The sequence below is a fragment of the Silene latifolia genome, chromosome 5 (assembly GCF_048544455.1).
Source record: "Silene latifolia isolate original U9 population chromosome 5, ASM4854445v1, whole genome shotgun sequence".
Taxonomy (NCBI): Eukaryota; Viridiplantae; Streptophyta; class Magnoliopsida; order Caryophyllales; family Caryophyllaceae; genus Silene; species Silene latifolia.
This window is the reverse complement of record NC_133530.1, coordinates 79,739,135-79,762,702: the sequence shown is the minus strand read 5'-3', so window position 1 is coordinate 79,762,702 and position 23,568 is coordinate 79,739,135. Positions and strand designations below refer to the sequence as shown.

Here is a 23,568-nt window from a genome sequence, read left to right as displayed (position 1 = left end):
TATGAAATTTAAAACGGAGGAAGTACTTTCTACCGAACAAAAAACCTGTTTTAGTGGACCTTAATAACGCGAGTTTCATAATCTTACATAGAATTAGTAGTCACGAGCTTTTCTTGTAAAATACTTATTCGAATTCTCGAATAATATAAAACGGAGGAAGTATCATTATATTATCGACTACTCCGTATTACGATGACATTGCAATTGAAGATGTTAGTTGATGCGGAATCCATCCATCCTTCCTTCCATGCCCATCTATATCTAGAAAGTTGGTAGCAAACACCACAATAGTGGCTAAATCTTACGCTGTTTTGACAACTTTGATTGTGTAGCTGGATCCTTCAAATCTCCATGTGATTAATCAAAAGGTCAATTGAAGTCGTTTATTTAAATAGCGGTAATTAAATTGCAATTAGTTAATATAAGATGGGTACTTACGATGTAATTATCGCTTTATTGTGTGAACACCTCGACAACTCAAGTCATTACAAGTTTACAACTCCTACCAAGAATTGAACTTTGCACCTGAATAAATCATCATAAGATCTTCAATACTAGAATTGAACTTTGCAAGTGAATAAATCATAAAATTTTCAGAACTTGATTCAACATTTATAATCTAATTACAACTCTATAAAGATAAATCTACATCCTAGGAACTGTGGAACCTCTGTCTTAGTCAATAGTCTAAGACTTCAGTGGTTCTTATACTCGACACGAATGGATCCTACTATATTTCCGAAACTTGATTCAACATAATAATCAAATTACAACTCGATAACAGAGAATATGAATCCTAGGAACTGTCGAACCTCAGTCTCAGTCATTATTCCAAGACTTCATTGGTTCTTCTATTCGAAATACAATAACTGCAACAAACATTTCTAAAAATTCAGAACATAGCGAATTATCCGACCACGTAATAAAATGTGATACAACTCAAGGAACTATGATCTCCCCAAGTCCTACGCTTGACACTACGTATTAACATGCTGAGATGTGTGGACGGGGTTAAATCATCAGCAGCACTTTTCGACTTCTTCATTTGGCTTTTGCGATCAATCTATCGCAGGAGCATAAATATGTCTTGAAGACTGGACATCTGGTCATGCTGAAACTGGGTTGAAGTTGCAAATGGGTCTTCCGGGAATGGATCCATGTAATTGAAGGGGAGATCCATGCTTCTGTCAAGTGAATTCCATTTAGCCTCACTCTGGACCTCCTTGTCACACATGAACTCGGGTGAGGGTGCCGGACCCGACCCACTAGTGTCGGTGTGGCAACGTGGGACCGAGTCTGACGTGTCGTAATGCATTAGGTCAGTCTTTTGTGGAGGTGGTGACATGGCCATGGATGGGGTGGTGAATCTAACTGGCGCATTTAGGCCATGTGTCGAAATCACGGGCTTCTTATCCTCGTAGTCACTATGTTGAGGTGCAGGCATCTGATCCATGCCGAAACCCTTTTCTATTGTGCCCTTTTTGTTGTATATGCGGCATAACACCCAATCATCAAGCTGCAATAGGAAAATTAAAACTTATATCAATGATACAGTCGAGCCATAACAATCAACACGTAAATTGGCTTACGGAGCTCTTTACTTGTAGTTGTAATCGGTAAAATAACTATGTCGGGAAGGACATGAATATCTCAACCACTAAACCAAAACTGTTGAACCACGTTCGATAATGTGAACGAGCAAGGCCTTAGTTTGTCCACGTAGCGAAATGGTGTCAAGAAATATCAATGAGAAACTAGTAGTGAAAGTGCTAGAAAGTCCAAAATATCTCACGGACCAAACTAAAAGTGTCTTGGTATGTAGCACACCATATGGGTGGTCCAACATCTTATAGAAAAGCATATCGGCCGCCACCAGAAAAGCCTAGATGATGATAGAAGATCCTAAATAATCCCACATTTCTTATTATAATAATCCTTACACAATTACGACCACAAATCAAAATTAGGCAAGCACAAAGCCACCGGCGAAAGGTCCAGACGCAAAGCTTGGACCCGTTGAAAAGTAAGGAGTATAACATTATTAACTTAAATTACTCCACGGTTAATTTTTTTTTTCAGGAAAAAACACGTGTAAATTCAGAACCTTCTGGACAAATGACCATTATACCCTTCTAAAATCAACCAACATAGATATCGACTAACTAGCTGGTAAAGTTATCGAGAGGTGATTTCAGTAAACGGGTTACTGGTGGGGCCTTTGTATTTTTAAAATTCAACCCGCTTCTATTACAAGTCGGCCGAATTGGGTCAATTGATGAACAGTCCTAATTAAAAACTACCCTTGTAACGCGCAAGAAATGTTTTGGATAAGTCCCGTCCCACTACTTCGTCATTTGACACATAAGCAATTAAGCATTAATGGTGAAAAAGAAATTGGGTAAATTAGGCCGAAGAATGGAACTCACTCGAAGATTGGTTTTTTTGCCAGCAGAGCGATCAACATTAGCAAGGCGATACTCATGCATAATCCAATTAGTCTTAATCCCTTTAGGAGCTTTCCCTGCGTAGAATACCAAAGCCTTCTTTATTCCAAGCGTTTTCGGTTTTCCAATCGGCTTATCAGCTCCCGTTGCCTTCCAATACCCGGTCCCAGCTGCCCGGTTCGGCCTTGAACCGTTCGGATACTTTCTGTCCCTCGGTGAAAAGAAATACCACTCTTTTTCACCATATAGTGACATGCCTGCTCATTAAACAATATAAAATTAATTAGATAAAAAATATTTCCAAAAATATGTAATATTTTAATTAAAGTAATCAAATTATTTGACTGTAAGAATTAGTTGAACAGTCTTCAAAAACCCATTGCTAAAAATTAAATAATTTAATGAAAGTAGGATTATGGAAATTTACAGAAATTTATATTGATTTTATTCGCTAAATTAAAAGGAAAATAATTTCTCCCTTTTTTGATAGAAATTGAGCTTTTTTACTTAAAATGACTAATGATTTCTTAACCAAATAAATCAATACCCAAAAAAATAATAATGAAAAACAGGGTATATGAAATTCAATTGATATCCAAAGCAAAATCATTTTAGTAACAGTAATTGACAATCTAATTAGATTACCGTGGCGAAACTAAGATTCAATCAACCCATAATCATTTACTGTTGAAAAAATAAAGATGGCTACACATGCATTCATACTCCGTACCATTTATTTAGCTAAAAAGAGCAGTGAAAATAAGTATCAGAATAAGACTGTCGAGCCGGTTCATTTATTGGTTAGAAACATGAAAGACGGTCTCACATGGTAAGACGGGTTACATAAGAATTATTATAAAAGACTTACCAGGGAGTTGCCAAGGATCGAACTTGTAAAGATCAATTTCAGCAATAATAGGAACAGAAATGTTCTGAGCAGCACATTTTCTACACAAATAATGAACTACTAATTCCTCATCAGTTGGATGGAATCGAAATCCAGGAGGTAACACTAATTCTTGACTCGACATAATTCCTTGGGAATTGAATTGAAATTAATTCAGATTCCTTTGCGCTTTTCTCTTTTCCCTGTTGATTTACTTTTAGTTGGACGATAAATTGCCTTTTCTTTTTTTTTTCCTATGTGTGTTTTTTGGGTTTTGTTTTTCCAAATCTCGGAAATTAACAATGGGTGTGTTAGATTTATATAGAGAGGTGGGAGTGTGCGAGGTGTAAAGTTAATTTGATTATTTAATTGGCACGTGTTATAGTTTTTTTAGCACTTGTGAAGTTGGGAGGAAATTCAGTCCACCACTTGACCCACAGTCTTTCAATGCTGCTGGTCTTATAGCTGCCAATCATTTTTACAGGCCTTATCCTTATTTCCACCGTAAATTATCTCCACTTATCGCGTAATCAATTACGTACGTAGATTATTTCCCCTTACCGCGTAATCAATGAAGGGGTGTTTGGTTGGAGTTTTGTAATGAATTGGAATGGATTCAATCCATTCTAATGTTTGGTTGGAGGTTTTTGAGATGGAGTAAGATATTTAATGGATTAGTTCCATCTCAACCCCTTGAAATCTCATACTCATATTTCCACTCAAGTTTCTAACTCCATTCATATTATTACTACCTTTATATCCATTCTAGGGTCGAACCAAACACTCATGAATAAGTATGAGATTCTAACTCCATATCACCATGGTATCACATTGCATTCCATACCATTCCAATACTTCGAACCAAACGACCCCTTAATCTTGTATAACACCGTGTTATTGTTTGTGTAAAAGAAGTTTAGATTTAAGGGTAGATCTTACCAGTTAGGATATTATAGTCAGAAGGTAAACTCTTTGACATTAGGGCCAATCCTTATTATTTAAGTCATTTTATTAATACGACACCTATTTTAATACACTATCTCAAATTAGAACATGAAAAGATGTTACCTAAAACCTAAGTTTTATTTTTTCAATTAATTGTTAATATATTTAAACTTAAGACATTGACATTTTGTCATAAATCATGATTAATATACGAAATAATTTACTCAATGGTTATGTCATTATTTTTAGCTGACATCGTAAGTTGTGTAATTAACTTACTAGAAGTAATATTTGTAATAATAATTAATACTAATATATTTGTAGAGAAGGGAGAATATTGGTACGGAAAAAAGAAATGCGGCAAAATAATAATTTTCCGGGTACAATGCATCGACAAGTGAGCCGACATAACTTGGGTGACAAGCACACCAGTGATCAAGGTAAGACACGTGTTGACTATCCAATAAAACACGTACACGTGTACCTACTTGTATATCTACCTCTAGAAAACATTTTGTCATTGCTTCCGTCATTCAGCCTTGAACTTTTGTCTCGATTAACGCGCCTAAAAGTACGCTGACCCCGCCACTCCCTTTTCGATCTACTCCGTTATTAAAAAAGATCCTTTCCATTTGTCACCAGATTAACTCAATTGTTGGGTTTGGGTGTTAACCACCTAACTTACAAGATTCACTATATGCTTGATTGATTTCCCTAGATCTAAGATCTTTGCAATGTTGTTGTGACTCTTGAGAACTACATATGAGCATTGAGGTTGTAAGATCATCCGCAAAGGTGGGATTTTACCTTCCTATTTGCCTTCTCTCTCTTCAAATGAGCCTCCTCATTGTTGCACTAACCTCCCCAAATGTTGGGGTTCCTCTACTTTTAGAGGAGGTTCCCAAATGAAAAGTAAGGCAAATTGGTGTGTCTTTTGGGGAGGTTTCCATATTTTGTACGTACACTTATGTTGTTGGGGAACCTCATTGTTGCAAAGATGTAGTTATAAAATGGGGAGGGTAGATGAAAAAGTTAGTGGAAAATGAGGTTGACGAATGAGGAAAGGAGAGATAAAATACGGGGCACCTCACCTTTGCAGATGCTCTAAATGGGGTTAATTGGATCGGACCAGATCGGGTCAGCTATGGTTGGTTTATTTTAAGTTCATCGACACTTAATTTTAGGTTGGCTTTAGTTATTTTACATTTCACTCAATTTCAGATGTGGTGTTGTTAGGTCATCTCGGGATTGTTTACTTAGCGTTAGGGTCATTTGCAGATATGGGTCGTATTGGTTCAAGTTGTTTTTGATTTCATGGTTAAACTCTTTAATTAGTTTTAATTCGACGTAGACAAAGTATTTTCGAAATAGTTATATATTAAGGTTATTTCATGAGAATACTCCAACTAAGTCTCATATTCTCATATTAATCCATCATAGTATTTAACTAAGAAAAATCTCATATTTAATGTCATTTATCTCACAATGCACTACGTAACCGACTACTTATTTGTCGGGTCAGAAATAAAAATAAAAAAGGTAAAAACAATAATAACCTTAACCCAACAATTAAAACAATAATAACCTTAACCCCTTCACTTCCCTTCTTTTATCCCCTTCCCTTCATTCTCATTTCTCATCACCAATCTCCAAACACCAACCACTTTTAAAGCTCACCTCACCGGTCCACAATCCGCTTTAAATCGTTGCATCGCATACACCCCCAACATACTGCCCTAATCCTCTCACACCTCCCGATTTACCAACTCGGTAATACGACTCACGCAAACTCGCCAAATAACCCAACACCTGATTTCTCCGACTCACCAACTCGCCCGAGTCTCCCTCACCGCACCACTTCAGCACCACCGTCTTGTCTTCTACGCTGAGGAACGTCGCTTGGAACACCTCACCTCTACTCTTTAATCTCGTTTTTCCGCTCACTCGACTGTTTTTCATGCCTCCCAAACCTTAATCACTTCAACCTATGAATAAACCAGTGTGGAATAATTTAATCCCCGTGCGATAATCGATGTTTTCCTTTGATGTATCACTGTATTAGGGTTTCTAAAGTAAAGTCGTTTTATAGAGAGAAACAATACAAGTCTAGCCTACAAAATTTCTTACAATTCTATTACTATATAATTCCCTTGAAAAAATTAACTGGTTTGGCTCGTGCCGTCATTCTTGGGCTTGCAAGTTAAACTCCTAAGACGAGGTTGGCCCGAAGCGACTGGGAATCGACCGAACCAATTAGGAGTCGGAAGATGATACGGGCTGCTCCTTTACGAAGATGATACGACTACTCCCGATACTGCTGCTCTAGAGACCACTCCAGCAACAGCTGTCGGTGAGCAAGAGAATTCTACTAATGTAATGTGTAATGTAATGTTAGAACATTAGAACACAAGTAAAGCAAGCATTATTCGAACAAAAAGAAACGCTATTTATACCTGGATCCTAGACTCTAGACTATGGGGTTCAACTTCTTAAGTAGAGGTTTCATTCGGAGCTTCAGTTTCAATTGCTTGCTACGTCCTTTCGCCTTTATTATTTTTTATTTACAAGGGGGTTGGTTGGTCCATCGACTTCAGTTAAGGTTTCTCCCGCTCCTGCTCTCGAAAGGTCAACTTCAAAAGAAATGGCACTTACCGGTCAAACCCAAACGGCGTCATGTTGGGAATGAATCCTTTTTAAAAAAAATAGGGACCAGTAGCTGGCTTTGGGGTTGGCTTTTCCTCATAACCCGACGAAGCTCCTACTCCTGCAAAAGACAAAGGCGGGATTTAAAGGAGCTAAAAAGGTAATATCAATCATACGAGATCGATTGTTTCTCTCTATAAAACGGCTCTACTTTAGAGACCCTAATACAGTATATATAGTAACACCCAAATTAAGCCATATTGTAAGCATGAAAATCAAAACTTGACCCGTTTATTACAAGAATTTCGAGATTTTTGGCTAAATTATCAAGATGGAGATTCAATTTAAACCATGTTATAGTGATACTCATAAAGATTGTAGTCTCATAATATCATTAAACCATGTTTTAAGATGCTAAAATCAATTTGTTCATTCACACCATATATTTCGAAAATTTAGGTCGGATTTGAAGGTAAAATTTACGTTTTAAGACAATGTACCCCATTACTAGCAAGGATAGTAGTCTTCTAAGACAAATAACCCAAGTTTTACACATGAAAAATCAAAATTGGGGCATGAACACCCTAAAATTCGAAAATTTAAGACGGATTTTAAGACAAAAAATTTCACATGTAAGACAAGATCCATTACTAACAACAAAAGTTAAGCCCCGCTTTGTTGTTCAATTAAACCAAACAACAAACACAAAAAATCAAATTATTGACTCAAGAACCCTAATTTTCGAGTTCATCAAATTTGGGGTAAAATTCATCATGAAAATTTGATATTTAACAATAACAATGATGTAGAAAGCTAATTACTACCATAAATTAAGTAAAAACATGTAAACATTTGACAAAACTTGAACAAATTAGTTTAGATCTAAGCAAAATCAAATTGGGGAAAAATAAAAGAAAAGATGAAATAATTACATTGCTAAATAAGAAGCGATTAAGGAAGTAAAATGGAGTAGAAAACTCAAACCCAAGCAACAAAACACTACAATTGAGTTTTGGAATTAGTTTTAGAGGAGTTTTGGTGGTGAAGATATGAGGTAAGATGTAGAAATGAAGAAAATAAGATAGAGTAAAAGGAAATTTTACTCAAAATCGCTCGTGTAAAGCACTCGGTCGAGTGTCGAGTCCACTTGGTCGAGTGTCGAATCCACTTGGTCGAGTGAACTTTCACTTGGTCCGAGTGCCCATTTTCCGAAACTTTCAGATTTTGGAAATTGGTCCACTCAGTTGAGTATAAGGTCCACTAGGTCGAGTGCACTATACTCGGCCTAGTGTTGACTCGCACTCGTTGGAGTGATTACCCATGACTTGAAATTCCTGATTAAGCTAGGGTTTATTTAAATATATAACTCTAATACAACTAGATAATCAACTAATATGATAGTAACACCCATGTGAGTAGTAAAAGCAACCATAATAGCAACGAGAGTAGTGAAAGTCATACTAGCAGCAACGGAAGTAGTGAAATTAACAATAACAAATGCGAGAGTAGTGGAAGAAAAAATAATGACGGCAGGAGAAGTGAAAGTAATAGTAGTCACAACACATATAATGAAAGCAACAGTAGAAACAACGAAGAGAGTATGAAAAATTAAATAACAATTCGATTAAATATTTAAATATATGAGTTTGGTAAAACTAACGGGTTAATCGTAAAAATAGTAGGAGTAGTTAAAAAAACAACAGTAACCGAATAAGTTGTGAACTCATAATATTAACAGGGGATGTAGTAAAAATAATAATATTAATGACGGAATTAGGTCAACGTGTCTCATAATTTGTTGATTAATTTTACGTCTAATAATAATTTCAAGATATAAATTGTAAATGTAGTGTTAACCATATTTAGCAAATCATATTTCATTTAAAAAATTTAAATGGTAAATAAAAGTAAGCCGGACATAACCGGACATCAAACCTAGTACTCCGATATTACAAATAATAACAAAATGAACAGTCTTAAAAAATAAATATGATGGTCGACAAAAATGTTTTAATTTAAAAAAATATTGTCCAAGTCGACGGTGAGATGTGATTGACACGTCATAAGCGAAACGGCTGCTCAAGATAGGGATGTCATCTTACACACCCTGATGTGATGATATTTACACGCCGAAACTCACGGAATCATACGCATCAATTCTTTCACTGTGGAAGGTTTTAGCATATGCTTTGCTTTCTACTCCCTACTAATTATTGAGTAAGAATTTTCACTATTATCTCAAAGTAATAGATGGTTTACTACCTCTAATAACTAATACTCCCTCCTATTCATTCATTTTGACCCCCTTCTATTTTGCACAAGAAATAAGAAAATGATTTTGGACCACACAAAACACTATATTCCACTCTACCCCACATGTAATTAAATTTGGACTATACAAAAGTTACCAAAAAAGGAAAGAGGGACAAAAATCCGACTAGCTTCAATAAGGAAAGAGGGACAAAATGAATGAATAGGAGGGAGTATAAAATTATTATATTTTCTTCACTTTATCAAAATACTTAATCGTTGTATTGTTACGGAACAAAATCTTGATCGTTGAGAGGTAATGAAAAGTAATGAAGAGAGGAGAATGAAGAGGATCTTTACTCCTAATTATTGTGTGTAGTTTATTATGGAGTGTATTTGCATCTCCTCATAATCAATATTATTCCAAGACCCTGTATTTTTGGGCTAAATGAAATTAAACTGAATTAAATTGAATGAGCTAAAGTGCAGAGTCTATTCAACCCATGCGGTGGAACACGACCCCCAACTTTAGGAGGCCCATCTGTGGTGTCTCGGTTGTATTAGTGCTTGCTAATGTTTGAAGCAACCCGTGTTCAAGTCCCCCGTAGCTTTATTTTTTTACTTTAGTTTTGCATATAAAAATCAAATATAAGAGCTATTAGAGAGGATCGAACCTGGATTGTCTTTGGGAACGACATACATTTAACATTTCAACCATTATGGCAATGGAAATTCAACGGTATGTTAAAATAGCGTAATTATATTTAACAAATGTACTTTGGCGAGCCTTACTAGAATTCTCCTTTTAAAATTTCTAAGTAATTAATTAAGAATTAATTTAAATTTATATATTAATATAGAAATATTGTTAATATGGGCCTACCCTTTCAAAGTCGCATGGGGCCCCCAAAATATCAGGACGACCCTGATGAATTAAGCTCAGCTGAATTGAAATGAGTTGAAACAAGCTAAAAAGATTAGGGTCTAATGGCGTCTATGCGTGCACTCAATCACTTAGGCCCTGTTCTTTTGGACTTAATTTCAGTTATAAGTTCAGTTCAGTTCAGTTCCATTAAGTTCAGTTCAGCTCCATTTAGTTCAGTTAAGTTCAGATCAGTTCAATTCATATTAGTTTATATCAACATTTATATTCTTATTCTTATTTTATATTCTTATTGATATTGATATTATTATTATTATTATTATTATTATTATTATTATTATTATTATTATTATTATTATTAATTTATTTATTTACGATTGTAATTATTATTATTATTATATTTATTATATTACTATTATATTCATTATTAATTAATTTTTATTGTTTATATTATTATATTTATATTTAATATATTTATTTATTAATAAGTTATTATATTATATTTATTGTTTTTTTAATATATTCATTATTATTAATATTATTCATAACATATTTATTATTATTATTATTATTATTATTATAGTATAAGTTATTATATTATATTTATTATTTTATTAATATATTCATTATTATTAATATTATTAATCACATATTTATTATTATTATTATTATTATTATATTTATTATTATTATATTAATAAGTTATTATATTAGACCTATTATTATTATTATATTATTTATTTTTTATTATTAATATATTATATTATTATTATTATTATTAATATAATTATTATTATATAACTATTTTTTTATATATCTTATTAGATTATTATTATTATGTTATATTAAAATAATAATATTATTATTAATGAATATTAATATTATAATATTTATTAGTATCATTGGTATTATTGTTATTATAATATTTATTATTATTATTATTATTATTATTATTATTAATATTATTATTATTATTATTATTATTATTATTATTATTATTATTATTGGTATTATTGTTATTATTATTAGTATAATATTATTATTATTATTCCAGTTCAATTCAGTTTAGATAAGTTCAGTGCAGTTCAGTTTAACTCCATTAAATTCAGTTCAGCTCCATTAAGTTCAGTTCAGTTCAGTTAAGCTCCATTAAGTTCAGTTCAGTTCAGAAAATTTCAATCCAAAAGAACATGGCCTTAGTGACACAGAAATTCCGATCAAGATACAAATCTTATATTGACATAAAAAAAATTGACTAATTTGACTTTTAGGATCAAAATTTAATAACTTTGACCATAAATAAGTGCTTGGGTTTTGATATATACGGAGTACAACACAATGCGTTTTATTTAAGGAACTAAATATGGAAAGAAGTTCTTAGGATATGCATTAATTGCATTAGGTTGTGTATAATTTAGTCTTGAATTCCTAACTTAATAACAAATATAAAAATTTGATAATTTTGAAACGGCGAGGTTTATGGAAAAAAGGAACATACATCTGATGTAACTTTTTTTTTTGATAAACTCAAATTTAACTAAGCTTATATGTAATGTTTTTTGAGTTTTATTATAATTTTTTGAGTTTATTGTTTTGGTGAATAAAATCAGAAACTTTATAATAAAACTCATAATTTTTAAAACAAAATTCAAAAAATCTATTATAATATTCAGAAACTATCCAATTAGGATAATATATCAGATGTATAATCTACTTATTAAAAGTTTATTAAATGAAAAAACACTTTAGTAGTAATAATAAAGTACTGGAAGTAATGAGTGAGTGTATACTTACTCATCTGAAAAGAGAGCACACTAAAATTGACAAAAATTCCAAATAAAACAAGCACGCACATAAACAAATAATTTACATGGCTTCCGAAAGAAGTGATTTTTATTGGGGTGGGATGACCTAAAATTAAAAGTACCATTAATTAATTACTTCATTCCTAACCATACTTTCTTTGATATGCATTGTATGTGGACATGCACGCCGCAATTATCTGCATTGCATGCATACATTCTCCGTATACTTTGGATGTTATATCAACTAGCTAATAGTATACTTTCTTTGATATGCATTGTCTGAATTTCATTTAAAAGTCAGGGTTACACATTGTTGTAATACTCCGTAATAAATAAAAATCAAAATATAAGTACAACTATTACAATCAAGCCAACCTAACAACAAAAGTATATTCCTTTCGACCTCATTTAAACCCGATCTTTTCTCACCAACATGTTCAAACGTGTTACAAGGGATAAGAAAACAAGTTCATTTTTTAACATTTTTGTTTAAGCTCAAAGTTCATTTCTTAATACTTTTGTTTTGCTTCTAATATAACTCTTAATTAATGTCATGACAATACCCTTGCATCCTAACACTAATACGATGAACATGTCCGTATGTCTATGTCAATATCGTATAAACTCTTTAGTTGTTAACAAGAAAATTTTTGTTCTCTTGATTTCCTCCATTTAAGTTAATAAAAATCCTTGTACTATTACTCCCTTGAAAAAATTGTGTGGATATCTGGTTATGTTATACATGCTGATGATGATTGTTACGTTTTAATTGTTTAAAGAAGTTAATCTACCCACCTGACATTTGTTTTTTTTTTTTTTTTATAAAACTTTTACAAATTTTAAAACGTCAGATTTATCAGATTTGTGAAGACCGACCATTCCCGAGACAGGCGAAGCTGAAGATGGGATGTAGATATATTTTTATTAGAACGTGTTGTAATTGTTAGAAACTATTGTAATATTTAATATTCTTTATATTTGGGTTAGTAGAGGATAGTAATGACTCGGATATGTATTGTATCTTCCGCTGTTTCCTATTTTCGACTTATTAAATAAAGTCCTGAAAATCCGGGTTGTTTCAACTACGACTTAAAAAGAGAGATTTGTCGAGTTTGGAACTCGAGACCAAGAGATATGGTCAGTCAAAGTTTGTTCATTCAAAGAAAACTGTACGAAAATTCCTAATGACGAGATCCAAATACGACATTTTTTCCCCCAACTCGTAGTTCTCGAAAAGATGATCGATTTGAAAAAAAAAATTATCACTTTCTGAACTCGTATACACGAATTATGGCCTTTTAAAATTTTTCGGATAAAAAAATTGGATAATTGAGGCAAAACGTCAAACCTCAGGAATACACTCCTCATCCCAAAGCTTTTCGAGCTTGAAAATGATATAATATACATGTGTATATATTCGCTCCTTCCTGCCTTCCTGGTACTCAAATTTCACATAATCTCATACTCGTACTAGCCAACTCCTATGAGTAATTATTAGGGATTAATTCAATCCAACCTTATTAATGTTTATATGTTATATATTTTGGATTTTCGTATAGAGATAACTTTACATAAGATAAACCTACCCATGACTAGAAAAGTATATTCGCTTGTATGAATCAACTTGATTTGGTTTCCTTAATCTAAGGTTCAAGCCTTTACCAAATCAACAAAAATTCTTATGTAAAACGGTTACATATAATTGTTATTGTTAAAAGTTATTTTAGCTTTACCTAATAAATTAACCAAATAAAACGGGTTAATGGTCAATTATGTCGATAATTGAGTAAATCATGTTCATAATTGAGCATAACCCTTATTTTATGGATAAATTTGTGAGTTTTTTTCATTGTAAAACAATTTTACCTAAGAATTACACGCAAATTAATTAGGATTAGATAAAGAATAAGAATGCATGTCTTTTTTTTTATATGTTGACAAGAGTATCCCCTAATGACAGTAGAGACAATTTTCATCGGGATATTGAAAGCAACTTAATGGATAAATCCCTCTTAAATTTTGGTTTTCATTCGTGAGACTCAAAAATCGAACCCTTGACTACTTAGTTAAAAAATACTCCCTCCTATTCCGGATAACTGTCCCATTTTGAAATGATACAGGAATTAAGAAAGTGAGTGAATAGACGGAAATGGACAATGAAAAGTACTAATATGATGGGTTAAGGGTTGGTTGGGTTGTAAATAATGAAAAGTAACAAGGGTAGTATAGTCATTATGTAAGAAAAAAACATTACAAAAAAGGAGCAATGAGACAGTTATGTGAATAGACGGAAATGGACAATGGGACAGTTATCGGGAATAGGAGGGAGTAAGTCTTATCTCAAATTGGTGGAATGCATGTCATGTTAATATAGTTAAGATATGAATCAACCAAAAGCTACAACATGGGTAACAACTTACAACTTAGAAGTAAGAACAGTGGAAGCATCAAGTCACTTTCCGATATTTTCATGTGTTGGACCAAACTTGACCTTCCAGAAAAGTAGTCTCTTCAGCAGGGAAGGCTTATCTAGGGGATTCGTGATCTGTAACATTTGCGCCACCAATTCTTGTGTAACTATGTTATCTTCTCTATTTTATATAGCAACTAATTTTGACTTTTTTTTTTCCAAGATAGTAAACGACTGAATAACTCACTTGTGGTTTTAGTTGTAGCGAAATTATAAAAAAAAAAAAAAATTAGGGTGTTTATCTTTAAACTGTACATTTTATTTAGATTTTTTTTTGTCAAAAATTACCTAATATTTACCTCATTTTCATAAATACTACCTAAAATTTTTAATTTTGCGAAAAACTACCTAATATTTTTTTTTTACTTTTGCTGAAAACTACCAAATTGAAATTAATGAGCAAATTCGACAATTCTTTTTCCAAATTAACTAAAATTAGGACAAATAAGCTAAAATGCCAATCGAATTAATCATAATTTTGTCCAAATCAGCCGCAATCTCGGTCAAACTAGTCAAAATTGTAGTAAAAAAATTGAAATAAATGTGTTAGTAGCTAATCAAAACAGTTAGCGCCTTGGCGGTGGTTAACTATAGTAAATAATGTATGTTCAATGCCAAAAATAATGTTTTCGAGTTAGAATTTTGTCTAATTTGATAGGATTTTTCAATTTGGTAGTGTCCGACAAAAGTCAAGAAAATTTAGGCAGTTTCTCGAAAAATAAAAAATTTTAGGTAGTATTTATGAAAATGAGGTGAATATTAGGTAGTATTTATGAAAATCTTATCTCCCCTCTATCTCTTGTAAAAAACTGAAGGAAAAAAATATTGGACAAAATATTATGCCTGTGCCCCACCACCGGACCTACCAACTCTCTTCCACCTTCCACTAGACCCACCAACGCTCCTCTACCAGACCACCACCTTTATATCGGACATATCTGGCGTTGAGGAACAACTCGTTGGTAGTCGACATACATTCACTGATTCCCAGCTAGCTCGGTGAGTTGAATCGGTAAAAGAACTAGAACTCGAACGAGGAGACGGACTAAGTCAAAAGTGGCGGGGAGTAATAAGCAGAGCTTTCACCACAACATAACATGGGGATGGTATTCTTGTAGGGGGCTGTAGAAGAAAACGACGTCGTGGGATTGAGAGACCCATTTTGCCGGCGTCGCCCACCATACCTTTGCCCCCACCCACCGCCGCCTCTTCCTACTAGCACCGCTCCTTTATTCACCCCTGCAGCCATGGCTAACCATCACCAACAAACAGCTCAAACCACCACTCTCAAACCCCAGTGATGTATCACTTTTATATACACTTTTATAACTCCTTTCATGTTGTTTTTTATACTGTTTTCGTGCTTATTATGTCATGTATATGCCTTTATTAGGGATCGGTGGGTGTACGTTAAGGTGCCGGATGACTATCCGCTGCCTCGCTCCTTCCAGCACCCGGTTAATTTGCGGTGCGAGACTAAGGCGGAGCGTGACAAATGGGTTTCATACAAGAAGCTCAAGATGGATGCCAGCTGTGTCTACCTTAACGCGGATGAGAAGGCGCGATGAGGCTCTTTGAGACGGATGAGAGTGGCCTGTCGAGAAGATGGATTCCCCCGACACAGATCATTCTTCAGGATGAGCCGCTTTGCTATGTCGGTCTCATACCTGCCCTAGCGCGGGGTGAGTGGGGTCGGTGCGAGGCCCATCATCGCTCTCAATGTTCTTGTTCTTCGAACTTTGATTTATTTCTTCCACCTAATTCCTGCTTTGTTTCCTTTGCAGACCATTTTGGGCCTGGACACATGCGAGAATATCCTCCGGAGAATGGGGCTGCACAAAGATAAGACCGTGTCTAACTTGCATCCCAAGGCTCTTACCCATGACCGCAGGACGTCGCCGACCGAGCTTATGGACCCAGGTGAGACGCTTGAATGCGGTGGAAGCCCGAGCGAGGGTCGTTAGTCAAGTGCCGCCCGTGCGCGAAGAACAAAGTCTTCGGCGGTGATGGCGCCGACATCGCTTCCACCCCCCATCCCCCCCTGTTCGTAGGATACGGTGGAGATCGTTTATATCTCTAATGGGGATGATTCGACGAGGAGGAGGGTCTCCCCTTGTTCGTAAGAGAAAGCGGACGACCTTTACCGCCGCCGTTTAGCCTGCTGGCGACGAGGAGGTGTGCCCTTCGGCCAAGCACGGTCGACCTATCCGGTGGCTCGGTTTAGCCGATTCATCGCTCGCCGATGACGATCTCTTCGGCATGTCGATGTATGTTGATACGATGCTTTCTTTAAATTTTGTAGATCGCCCGTGCCGATCGCCGCTCCCGTTGAAAGAAATGAGTGAGAAACTCGCGCAGGTGATCATGACGTCGCCATTGGGTCCTCATCCCGGAAGGTTTCCCTTTCCCGATCAAGACTAGCGGTCGAAATGTCACTTGTTGACCCTTCATCCCGCAAGGTTTCCCCCTCCCGCTCGTGGCGGAAGGTGCGAGGTTGGTCGAGGAGTCGGCGAGGTGGAACGAGCTGGCCGGTGCTCGCATTATAGAGTAAGAGAAGGCCGTGGCTCGATCCGCTCTTGAGCTTGATGTCATGAAGAAGGTGGCCGCGAAGGCGAGGCTGGATCTCCTTAATGAGCGGAGGCTTAGGGGGAGGCCGAGAAGGCGCTCTTGGCCGAGAGAAAGCTCGGGGAGGACGCTAAAAGGAGGTCCTTCTTTGAGAGAGCCAAGGCCGAGGCTCGCTGCGGCCGAAGCCGCAATGTTCTTTGGAGAAGTGTGACCTTGTTCGGAGGCATGCCGACCTTTATCTCCAAAAGAGAGGAATGAATTTAGGAGCAAATTTCGAGATCCGGGGAAGGTGATCCGGAGCAAGGAGGCCATCATCAGGCAAAAGGAGGACGACATTGAGATGCTCCAAACCAAAATGCTCCCCGACCCGTGTTCCGACTCCGGATCCGGCCGAAGCAGTGCCAGGGGAAGCAATTGAGGAGCTTTTTCCTCTTGAAGGTTCCTTTCCGTGGGACAAATATGACAAGCTGTTTGACAATAAGCTCGAGGCTAAGGAGAAAGCCGTGGAGGAGAGGGTCAAGGAGGCGGCGAGAGTGAAGATAGAGCAAAAAGCGGCCGAGGAGGCGGCAGCTATCGCTGAGAAAGCTAAGGCGGCCAAGGCGGAAGCCGATTGGGCAAGGGCAGTTGAGGCTGCCGAGGCTAAGGCTGGGGCTGCTGAAGCTGAGGCTGCTGAGGGAGCTACTGGGTTGCCCCTTGAAGAAAGTCTTTCTACCGCTGCGATGGCGAGCAACGCGGACATAGGGAGATAATATCCGTAGCCTTTTGTCTTTTGGTTTGTCCTTGTAATTGTAATTCGTTGAACATTTTTTAATAAGAGCTCGTTTCTTACCTCCGGCCTGGCCGAAGTTTTTACCTTACCTCTTTTTCTTGCGCTAGTGTTGGCCTCAATCGTACTTTTTAGCACCTCTGTCTTCGTCTAGGTTGTCTCCTTACGTTATTAATTGAGTGTCTCTTTTGTTTCCGCCTCGGCTTGGCCGAGGCAGCCGCGTATCTCAATCGTGTTAACGCTTCTAAGGCATTTTGATTGCTTTGCGAGTATTAATCGCGATGGTCGTGGTTGCGCTCTTTGTCGGTGTGACAAAGCAGAGCCGGATCATCGCTTCTTCATGAATCTGCCGTGGCGTCTACCACTTGGTGTGACTGCGACGGCGCCCAACCTCTTGGGGTGGCTGCCGTGGCGTCTACTACTTGGGTGATCTGCGACGGCGCTGTTTTTCTTCGTGAGATCGCCGTGGCGTCTACCACTTGGAGTGACTGCGACGGCGTCCAACCTCTTGGGGTGATCTAGCCGTGGCGTCTACTACTTGGGGTGACTGCGACGGCGCTGTTTCTTCATGAGATCGCTAGTGGCGTCTACCACTTGGATCGATCTGCGACGGCGTCCAACCTCTTGGGGTGATCGCCGTGGCGTCTACTACTTGGGGTGATCGCGACGGCGCTTTGTTTCTTCATGAGACTGCCGTGGCGTCTACCACTTGGAGTGACTGCGACGACGTCCAACCTCTTGGGGTGATCGCCGTGGCGTCTACTACTTGGGGTGATCGCGACGGCGCTGTTTCTTCATGAGATCGCCGTGGCGTCTACCACTTGAGTGATCGCGACGACGTCCAACCTCTTGGGGTGATCGCCGTGGCGTCTACTACTTGGGGTGATGCGACGGCGCACGCTTCTTCAAGGAGATCGCCGCTCTTGTCGGTATGACAAAGGTGAGCCGACATCGCTTCGACAAAGATGCCGCTCTTGTCGACATGACAGTGTGAGTCGGCGTCTGCGTTTTCCTAGTGACCATGGGAAGAGTGAACATTTTGATGGAAGACTTGGATGATTTTTCATTTAGGTAAAAACATGCGTCGGGGTGCCCACAGTTGTTTTGGACACCTCCGCCGCTACATAGGTTATTCCCGAGATTATCAGCGTCCTAATGGCCTGTCGAAGGCACAACGTCCTAGTTAGCCGCTAGTTACATCCATGAGGTCGCCCTCCTGTTGTAAGGATAGACCTTTCCCTTTCTCGACTTCTTTGCCACTTTGAGGATTGCATGTTGCATCCTCTCGCGGCTATCTGGACGTTGACCACCTCGTCATTCTCGTCTTTGGAGACGAGCTTATGCGCTTCCCCCGGTCCGAGACATACATCAGTGTTAGGGCCCGGATGGACATCACTGCGTCGGCCTCGCTCAGGGTGACTCGGCCTATGAGAACGTTGTAGGCGGACGAGCCGTCGATGACCACGAACTCGGCTAGGACATTTTTAGCCGCATTCTTTTCGCGAACGTCACCGGAGTCCGATTGATCCCGTGGTACCAAGCCGGCCCCGGAGAAGTGTATAGTGGGTTGGCGCGAGGGCTCAAGTCCTTGACTTTCAGTGCCGAGGCTCGGAAGCACTCCCGAACATGATGTTCGTGTACGCGCCTGTGTCAATCAGGCACCTCTTGACCAAGTGGTTGGATATGTCCAAATTGACTACAAGTGGGTCGCTGTGAGGAGCGATGACTCCTTCGTAGTCCTTCCTTCCGATGGTTATATCGGGGATGTTGGAAGCGGGGATCGCCGTGTTGGGCACAAAGTTGATGGCCTCGATATAGCTCGTTCGGATGCCGTTTGTGCCCATGGGCGGACCCTCCGTTCTCGTTGCCCCCGATGACAACATGGATCACTCCTATCCGTTCGAAGACGGATTTCTTACCTGAGCTGTCGGCGTCAGTCTTTTGGCCTTTGGCAACGTACTTGCCGAGGCTCCCCTTCCGGATCAGCTCTTCAATGGCGTTCTTTTTGGTTAAATGGCCGGTGTGGCCGTGGTACTCACAGTACTGGCTCGTGTCACCGTCACTTTTTGGCTTGGGGGGTCTTTCCCACTTTTGGCCCTCGCTTTTGCTCAGGGCAAAGACCTCGGCGATCGATACGACGAGAGGGGTCTTATCACCGTGCACCGCCTCGGTGGTACGTTCCGAACTCCACCCGGCGCCCGCCGAGTCCTCTCTCCCCGGCAGTTTGTCCGACCGTGACCTATTATTCTCACGACGTCTTTCATCGGACCGTGACCCGTTGTTGTCATGGCGTCTCTCGTCCGGGTTGTCCTCCCGGTGACTCTTCTTTTCTGAGTGCTCGGCCTCGCTGGGGCCTACCCAGGTCTTATGATAGTCCTCTACCTTGATGGCCTGGTCGGCCATTTTTCTAGCGGCGTCCAAGTTCGACCCTCCGCACTTGATGAGCTCATTTTTCAAGTCTCCCCTTGGGAGGCCCTTCATCGCCGCGAAGGCCGCCAATTCGGGATTAATTTCTCGAATCTGCTTGGACCTTCCGTCGAACCTCTTCACATAGCTTCGTAGAGACTCGCCCCCCTCCTGCTTGATAGTTAGGAGGTCCGATGTCTCCACGGCCCTTCTCTTGTTGCAAGAGTACTGGGCTAGAAAGGCGTCTCTTAGGTCGGCGTAATAGTATACCGAGCCGTCGGGAAGCCCCTTGTACCAACTTTGAGCCATCCCATGCAAAGTTGTCGGAAGACTCGGCACTGCACCTCATCGGGCTGTTCCCATACCGACATGTAAGACTCGAAAGCCTCAGCGTGGTCGGCTGGATCACTGTCTCCCTTGTATGATAGAGGTGGTAACTTGAGCTTAGTTGGCACCTGGACGTCTAGGACGTAGGCGTTGAGGGGCTGTCTGACCGCGTATCGAACGACGCGCGGCGATCGGCTCCTCGCATTCCTAATCCGGCTCCTCTCCTCGTAGCGGGAAGGACTTCTTCTTCGACTCGGACTTCTCCTCCTACTCTGCTGAGTCGGACTCCTCTGGTTCCTTCGGGGTAAGCCTCGTTCGTGTTGCGGGGACGCTGTCCTCCCATGAGTGCGGGAAGGACTTAGGTCTACCACGCCCACTTTGGGCTCCCCCGGCGACTTGGCTGGGTCGGCTTCTCCCAATGCTCCGTTCAAATTTCTCGGGGTCACGTTTTGGGCCCTGGTCTCCTGGGCGTTTTCTGCCGCTCTTGTCGGCGTGACAGTGTGAGCAGGCGTATTACTAATTAGGTCCAGGACCATCTTTAGTCTTGCTATGTCAACCACGTGTCCCATGATGGTGACCTGGTTGGCTGGCGGCGACGTGTCCGGCATTATTGGCATGCCGAACTCCGGTTGGATTACCCCGCCGGTGGAGGGCTGCACGATTCCAGAATTGTTGAAAGTGTCATCGTGGTAAAATGCGGTTTCGTCGGTCACGACTGCGTCTTGTTGTTTTGACATCTTCTTAGCTTTTTGGGTGGGTTTTTGTTGTTTTTGGGAATGAATGTGACTAGCTTCTAGTGTCTTTCCCCACAGACGGCGCCAATTGTTCCGGGTGTAATTCCAGATCAAGTATAGTTACCACCCTTGGCTTGTTGAATGATGTCTTGAGTTGGCTTCTCCTTTGGTCTCGATCGTTCCTCACGGCCTCTCCTGCAACAATGAACGAACTGAGGGCTTGGCTTTGTGCCAAGCGTACTCACTCCGACGCTCAAGTCAGTAAACTTAAGAGATAAGTTGTTACTTGGCTGAATGTGTATTGTAGAGAGATAAGGAAGATATTACCAGATGAATAGTGTATTTAGGTTTAGTTGTGAACTAGTTGAGATCCTTTCCTCAATGAAGTTTGAGGAGTATTTATAGGCTTTCACCTTTTGTCACGTAGTGGCCAAGTGGTCAAGTGGCTAGCAGGTGGAAAGACTGATCTACCCCTCGGCCGAGGGACCTATGGCTGGCCGGCGGATCCTGTTGACTCGCCGCCGAGGGGTCTTGGATATGAGTACGCGGATATGTGTCCCGGCTGGCAGGTTACCATGCCGGGACCCAGGCTGATGGGCCGATGGGCTGCATCGGCTAGATTGTCCAAGTCGTTGACTTGCTGTGGATATCTTTGACCTTGCTCAACCATGTTGACTTGGTCAGCGGTGCAGAATATGCCCCATCAAAAATAAATACTTTCCTTTGATGAATTTCCTTTTGTTGACATTTAGGTTTGGGGGGTATATTTATTTCTGTTGTGTGATTTACTTTCAGTTGTGTGTTTTATTTATGTTGTAATCCATAAAAATTAACAATTTTATAAAATACAAAAACATGTTTTTCTTTATTTTAGGTCGAGTCTTGGTGAATTGTTTAGCAATGATGATAATTTGCCTTATCTTTGCATTTGAATCCCACTTAACCTGTCCATGTACATTGTTTTGACATGTTATTTATGATAAACAAAGCTCATAACTCAAGTATTGACCGTAGCAATAGGCCTTATGCCAAGTAAATTTGACAATATTATGTTGGTAAACCACTTAAATTTCTGAGGTCTATAGAGCTTCCTAGGCCAAGAACATTAATAAACTGGTCTCTTTTGTCAATTAGGCTAAAGAGTGTGGTCTCCTTGTGGAATGTGTAATATCAAACTGCATAAGTGTGACAGTAGTTTCTTAACTTTTTGCGCGCTCATATGATTAAGTACATGACAAAAGACGGTTCTTTCCATTCAAATAAGTCATACATTACCTTGTTTTGTTAGTCCGTTTGAACCTTGTAGCCATTATTTCATATCCTATTTTCATAGCTACAATCTAGAATTTGCCTACCTTTTCGGGGCAGTCGCAATTGCTTGAGTCTCATGTTATTTTAGCTACTTTGGTTGGGATTGAGACTTTTATGTCATGTGGGTAGTAGCTTTAATTTTGTAAGCAATTGTGTTGATCTCCTATGTTTGAAAAAATAAGAAAATTATAAAGCAAAGAAAGAAAAGAAAAAAAAAATAGAAAAGAAAAAAAGTGACCTCAAAAGAGAACAAGAAAAGAGAGAAGCAAGAGAAAGAATTGCTTCATTCGGTTTTGTTAGGAGATTATAAGTGGTGTCTACTAGAGTCTAATGCATTTTTGGAGAGTCTTTCATTTTCTCTCATATGTTGTCAAAGTTGAGATGATTTTGTTGGGAAATGTGTCCTCAACAATAGTGCGATCACATGATTTAAATATCATTATTAAATCTCATTTCAAGAATACGGAAGGGATGATACATTACATATATAGTCAACTCGGTCCACACATATCGGTAATGATTGGTCAAGCTAGAGTTTGACATTACCGTCGTGCGACGGTGGTGATCAGTTGATCCCTTGAGGTCACACCTAAAGGACGATTCCCTTAATTGAAAAGGTTAATTAGTTGTATACCGATACAGATTAATTAATTCCTTAAAATTAAACAATTCGATTTGTGAGAAAGAGAATATTGATATCTTATTGTAATGGGATTAAATAAGATTTATTTTAGTAATAAAATGCTTTGTTGCTAAAATTATTTATTGTTTGAGAAACAATAAAGATAAGAATGAATGGTTAATTATAATTACAAGAAGTTGTGAATTATAACTATATGACCCATTTTATTTATGTGATCAAGTATCACTAGTCAATTTGTTGTATGTAATTTAATTAATTCATGAAATGATATTTATGTGATAAATATGCATTAAATTGATTAATAACATGTATCATACTACATGTGACATATTGTGTGACAAATGACAAATTGACAAAATAAAATGGTAGTCCATTTTAAGTAATGGACCGAAAATGGAGGGTGTGTTAGTGGGTTTTGGTTGTTTTATTTTAATTGATAAAATAAACATAATGATGCCTACCTACAACTAGTCTTACACATCTTACACAC

The 23,568-nt window shown here is 38.5% G+C and overlaps 1 protein-coding gene across 1 annotated transcript; it reads right to left on the bottom strand.

The window, feature by feature from the left end:
• Window positions 1–578: 578 nt before the first annotated feature.
• On the bottom strand, window positions 579–3,761 carry LOC141657613 (NAC transcription factor 32-like). Its single transcript, XM_074464900.1, has 3 exons — window positions 3,313–3,761; window positions 2,427–2,701; window positions 579–1,516 (listed from the first exon to the last, which is right to left on the bottom strand). The coding sequence occupies exons 1-3, from the start codon at window positions 3,473–3,475 to the stop codon at window positions 1,064–1,066; spliced, it is 891 nt and encodes a 296-aa protein (XP_074321001.1). The 5' UTR covers window positions 3,476–3,761; the 3' UTR covers window positions 579–1,063.
• Between the last annotated feature and the right edge of the window lie 19,807 nt (window positions 3,762–23,568).

Excerpts from the sequence above, each read along its gene's own strand:
- LOC141657613 (XM_074464900.1), bottom strand. The coding sequence starts at position 3,475 with ATGTCGAGTCAAGAATTAGTGTTACCTCCTGGATTTCGATTCCATCCA. Across the intron at positions 2,702-3,312 it reads CGATCCTTGGCAACTCCCTG|GCATGTCACTATATGGTGAA; the intron begins GTAAGTCTTTTA and ends TTTAATGAGCAG. Across the intron at positions 1,517-2,426 it reads GCAAAAAAACCAATCTTCGA|CTTGATGATTGGGTGTTATG; the intron begins GTGAGTTCCATT and ends TTCCTATTGCAG.